At 36.0% G+C, this 6,000-nt stretch overlaps 1 protein-coding gene across 2 annotated transcripts in view; it reads right to left on the reverse strand.

Annotated features, from left to right (window-relative positions):
* The window catches only part of TAF2 (TATA-box binding protein associated factor 2), a 59,426-nt gene that overhangs the window by 22,078 nt on the left and 31,348 nt on the right, over positions 1 to 6,000 (reverse strand). For both annotated transcript variants that reach the window (XM_029086943.1, XM_029086942.1), the window contains exons 17-20: positions 4,150 to 4,290; positions 2,669 to 2,779; positions 1,884 to 2,077; positions 1,167 to 1,306 (exon numbers count right to left, since the gene is read on the reverse strand). In XM_029086943.1, the coding sequence (XP_028942776.1) occupies positions 1,167 to 1,306; positions 1,884 to 2,077; positions 2,669 to 2,779; positions 4,150 to 4,290 (586 nt within the window). The remainder of the gene's footprint in view (positions 1 to 1,166; positions 1,307 to 1,883; positions 2,078 to 2,668; positions 2,780 to 4,149; positions 4,291 to 6,000) is intronic.

The following is a 6,000-nucleotide window of genomic DNA, read 5'->3' on the forward strand; positions in this document are numbered from 1 at the left end:
CATGTGCAGTGGGTTATGGATCCAGAATGCCTGGAGAATTACAAGATTGAGGACTGAACCTGAGAGTGATGCTCAGTGCATAGCCTCCCTTGAAGTTATTCGTTTTTCTGTATGACAGTTTGGTTTCAGTCTGTTAAGCATACATCCAAATTCCACCAGATGCATTTGCTCAAAGGCTCCAATTGCCTTAAAACCTCTCATTGCCTATCTAGTCTTTGGACAGAATGACAGCAGTAAGACCAAAGTAATAAAGCCATTATAAGAAACAGAAAACAATTATTCATACAAAAAAAAAAAAAAAAGGAAACTCTCCATTATGCTGAAAATGAAAAGATTAAATTTGAGGCAGAAAAATTAGAAGTAGTCCAGAATCACCAGTCTGCTCACAGAGGAAGAACTGAAGGATGTGGCCACTTGGATAGGGATAACCCTTCTGTCACAAATGTGCTGAACAGAGAGAAGACTAATGCAAATAAATGAAAAGGCCAATGTAATACTAAATTAATTTTATAAAATGCAAATCATTAAAGTAATAATTTCTATCTGCCTCTAGAAAACCTGGCAGGATTCATTTTCAACTTTAACTGGCATTTAAGAAAGGACCTGCAACTGTCAACTAAGATATAGACAATATTAAAAGAATCATCAAAGGAAACTTCTCACAAACATAAGCTATGTATAAGGAATGACAAAGCAGAATCCACCAACAACCATTAAAATAATCTAAGTTTCCAAAATTTATAACCATAAGATGCATGCAAAAAGCGAAATAAAGAGATTAGCAAGAAGGCAAAGCAAACCCAAGAACTTTGACTAACAATTATGGCTGAACTCAACTGAGTCAAAATCACTGAAAATGAGGTGTTAAAAGAAATTACCAAAACCCCTTACCACTACTCATTGTGCTGTCTACTCATTATTTCAAAACTTCGGTATCTGATTTGATTTGCAAGACACTGAGAAACAACACTCACCACATCTTCATAAAACTTGCATTCTCTAGGACAAAGCATTAATAGCAATCTCAGCTTCTTATCAATACATCTGTTATCACACAAGCTTTTCTGCTGGACAGTATTTCAACCTAATATATTAATGAGGTAAGTATTACACTTTTCTACTATGTCACAAGTGTTAAAAAGTGTCAAAATACTTGAAAAAAATACCTTTTGTGTAATCAACGACAGCCTCCAGTGCTGCTATTCGGACATCTACGAAATGCCCGTATTCTGCATATGACTTGAAGAGAGCAGGATCACTTGGGACGTGGCCGTTCTTCTGAAGCACTCGAATAGCTTTTAAACAGCTAGATGTGGCAGAAAGAGGAATATTACATTAGGTTTCTGGAATGCCAAGTCAGAAGAACAAAATTACTGTCTTCAAAATCAAGCAATGCAATTTATCTAGAATTGTATTATCCAAATGAAGGTTACAGTTACTTTCACAGCATTAGCACATAGCTCTCATTAACTCTAAATTAGGTAGAAACACAAACAAAATCCACTGCCGTGTCAAATCCACTGTTTGGATTCAGTAGAACTGTACTAACTTACAGAGAAAATACAGCTCAGATTATGTTGTGTACTCTACAGATGTTACAAGGTTATCCTTTGCAAAACTTCCACAAATGTTTTTCTTAAAGAGGCACAAGCATGATCAACTTATGCCTGCTATTAAAAGTCTACATTGATAGGATTAATGTTGAAAAATAAAGCAACCAAGACAAACTTGCACTATCAGCTCTTAGAAATTTGAAGGAATTTGACATTTAACACATGCAAGCTGAAATCTCAAATGGTAACTACAGAAAAGTACATAAAACCCAAAAAAGTAGCATTAATGTGTCTGCTCTCTTCATGTGTACAACAATTACTAAATCACACCTGACTGTAATGGTATGCCTGTAACTGGGAAGAAGCTTCTCCATATTTAGGAAACGGGTAATTTCCTCAAGAATAAGTCGAACATCAGGATTTAAGTTATCCAATGTTCGAACTTCATTGTTCACACTGACTGCAGGAGTTACAGAGTTGGCTAGGGCATCAATCAGTTCAGCACGATAGTAGTTGTCTGAAAACTAGATAAAAACAGCATTTAAACACAAGCAAACATAACAATATATTCTTTAAAAGCTATGAAATATTGAAGCAGTGTTATAGAACAAGATCTTAAAATAAAAACTATATGAGAAACTGCATGAGAGAGCAAAACAGGAATAAATTTGTTCTGAAAATATATTTGAGTGTGATTGAGCAATCATTAATCTTCGCTCTGTAATAAGAGCATATTAATAGTAATACATTCTTTTATAAAAATGGAAAAATCAGGCACTGAAAAATTTCCAGATATGGAAAATAAAAGTCATTATTTCTAAAGGATCTTTTTGAATGAAAAAGAGTAAAGCAAGAAAAGTACGTGTGCAAATGAAGACAGGCTGGTCCTTAGTAAGTCAATAAGAACAAAGAGCTTTGAAACATCCAAGAAATGCTGCCATGGAAATGTCAGCTACAGAACATTCTGTAACATTTACTGTTTAGTATAGTGTATCACATTTTCATCAACTCTCCTAGACAGATATTTACCTTACTAGCATAAAACATCATGCAGTATATTAACTAAGACCTTTTTCAACAAAAAAGTGAGAGACTAAAATAAACATATTCTTTACCTTATTCTTCCTGTTATCGTTATACTTGATCAAATCCAAAATAAACATTAAAACCTCCTTAGGACAGAGGTTGTGAACATCTCTCAGAAGGGCCATGGCAACTGGCATAGTCTGTGTAATAAAATTAATACTAGCATCATTTTTACATTAGTGAAATGATAGTTACACCCTGAAAAGAGCTACATCCTGAAAATGAGCAATTAACAATCCTGCAATAGTAAATCTCTGAAAAGTTGTATTTAAATGCTTTTTGAAAGTCATACCACTTGCTATATAATTTTCAGATCAAATAAACTATGTTTTTTTTTGTTATTGTTGCTCAATAATTAGTCATAGTGCAGACATTAAAAAACCTTGAAATTCCAAGAAAAAACTCTCAAGTCAAGGCACTATGAAAAAGATAATAAATAAAAAATAATGAAACACAGAAAATTATGATGGAACTACTTCTGAGGCAGACATTAAATGTGGATGTTTTCATGTGAATGTGATGTCTAAGCTTCCATTTAATTAGGTATAGATCCAACAGTTGGTGAAGCCTAAAGAATCATGAGCCAGAGAGGTATTACCCTGATTAGGTATTTATTGTAGAATGAGCTAGGCAGCTATCTTAGGCTCCACTCACACAGACTGAGGAATCTCACTCTAGATCTATAAACTTGGGACATGGGATTAGAAGGAAGAAAAGTGTAAGATTTAGTGGGAAAGAATGGACAATGACAAAGAGTAGAAAAATATAAAAGAAGGTCCAAGAAAGAGACTGGTGGGGACAAGGATGAAGCAGTTTTGGACAGAGTAAGAAAATAAAATCTCAGTTTTCTCCATAATTAGGAATAAAAAAAATCTGTGGAAATAAGAACTCAATCATCCAGTAATTACAAGGTGAACTATGAGAGAAAACGATTATCATCCATTTTGTTATTGACTGGAAACTTAACAACTATAGGTCCCCGCAAAAAACCCGGCATTAACATCAAAATAAGCTGCAGCAACACATGACGTTGACAGCTAATAGAAAGGAGATGGCAAGAAGGATTACGCAGTGTCTTGAACTAAAAAGCCCACCAATTAAAAATAAGATTTATAAGATCTTATTTGCAGTATATCATTGCCATTAATGAATAAAGACAGCTGCTGAATTCACCTAAAAGATAAAATGAGTAGCTTTGCTACTGTACAATAAACTCTATTTAAGAATGAGCTCACAAATATTTACAAATAATTATTACATATACTTCATTCTTCTGAAGAAACTGCTAATTTAACTTCAGCTACTCAGAAAAAATTACTAAAATTTTGTAAGTGATTTTTTACTAAGATGGAACAAAGGGACGCCATGTAAGAAAGAACCAGTTATTTTTTATTTTTATGAAGGGATAAAGCAGGACTGTGCTATCCATGTTCTGTTATTGTCAACTGTAGGAATACTTTTGTATTTTGACATCTCTTTTGAAACATTCAGTGAAAAAAATAGATTTTACCTTCTGCAGAAAGTAGCTTTGAAAGTTCATGAAGTTGTTGGTCTTCACAATGTTTGGACAAGTCTTACAACAAAACATTCGGGTAAACAGTGACTTCATGGCTGGTGGTCCTGTCCACGTACTTACCATGGAATTTGCAATCTGTATAATTAGGGGGGAAAGGAAATATTAGTGTCACCACTGCAAGTTTAGTTTGGCTACAGGAAAATACACGTTTCCCATAATCAACAGTATCCTGGGGTGCATTAAAAAGAGCATGGCCAGCAGGTCGAGGGAGGTTCTCCTCCCCCTCTACTCTGCCCTGGTGAGGCCACATCTGGGATACTGTGTCCAGTTCTGGCCTCCCCAGTTCAACAGGGACAGGGATCTTCTGGAGAGAGTCCAGTGGAGGGGTCACAAAGATGATGAGGGGCCTGGAGCATCTCCCATGTGAGGAAAGGCCGAGAGAGCTGGGACTCTTCAGCCTGGAGAAGAGAAGACTGAGGGGGGATCTTATCAATGTCTATAAATACCTGAAGTGCGGAGGCCAAATGGATGGGGCCGGGCTCTTTTCAGTGGTGCCCAGTGACAGGACAAGGGGCAATGGGCAAAAACTGGAACATCAAAAGTTCCACACAAACTTAAGAACAAACTTCTTTACTGTGAGGTCGACAGAGCACTGGAACAGGCTGCCCAGAGAGGTTGTGGAGTCTCCATCTCTGGAGATGTTCAAAACCCACCTGGACGCTTTCCTGTGCAACCTGGTGCAGGGAACCTGCTTTGGCAGGGGGGTTGGACTAGATGGTCTCCTGAGGTCCCTTCCAACCCTTACGTTTCTGTGATTCTGTGATAATCAAAAAGGATAACTGCCAAGAAAGTACTGTCCTTCAAATAGAAATATATTTTCATCAATGTATTATCTTATGTTAGCTAAGTTTTCACTGCCAAAAAACCTGCTTTTGTGCATTCCCAGCATCCTGGGTTTCATACATTTGCTGTATGAAGCAATGAAACCTGCAGCCAACACCACCAATGCCTGATGACAGATTAAGCATGATGACAGACTGCATGTGTGTGTGTGCACAAATACGACCAATGCACCACGCAACGTATCAAGAGTTGCCATTGTTACAGTCCCACCACAAACTAAGGAAAAATCTGGTTTCACACAGAAGAAAATGGATTTGATTATTGCTTCTAAATTATTTAGTTTATTTCAAAGGGTATTACATATGCAATAAGAGAAAGAAAAGCAAGAGGCTATCTGAAGATGGGTAGCAATCCATTTCTCCATTGCTCTTACATAAAATCGGCCCTTTATGACTAAAAACCATTTTACCACTAAGTCAGGCTTCAAAGGAAAGTCAGAGAGAGAAAATAACTGTGGTCAGACAGGATGTTCCTTTTGCAAGACTGAAGTCTTTGAACTAAAGATGCAGGTATAGCTTTTTCAGCAAGCCACATAACGACTCTTCCTGCCGAGGAAGCTTAATCCCAAAGACTGCTCAGAAACCATGATGATGAACTTAAAACTGCAAATGTGAAATTTATGCAGCAGTGTAAAATAAAACCCAATCCCAAAAATATTATCAAATGTTACTATATTTACAAGATTTTCACTATTCCATTCGTATTGGGGTGTAAATGTTTTAATATTTTTTAACATTTACTTATTTTAATCATTCCATTTTGGAAAATCTAAAGATGAACAACAGTATTTTCAAATTAAATCAACAGTAGTTAAATCATAATCTTTTCAGTATAATGTGTTCTGACTCATTTGAATTTCTCTTTAAATACTGACAGAATCCAAGTTTTCTATTTATTCTACTGATATGCTATACACTCTCTATTAAGTGTATTTACATATTC

This window comes from Antrostomus carolinensis, unplaced genomic scaffold (genome assembly GCF_000700745.2).
Source record: "Antrostomus carolinensis isolate BGI_N321 unplaced genomic scaffold, ASM70074v2 scaffold10079, whole genome shotgun sequence".
In the NCBI taxonomy this organism is placed as follows: Eukaryota; Metazoa; Chordata; class Aves; order Caprimulgiformes; family Caprimulgidae; genus Antrostomus; species Antrostomus carolinensis.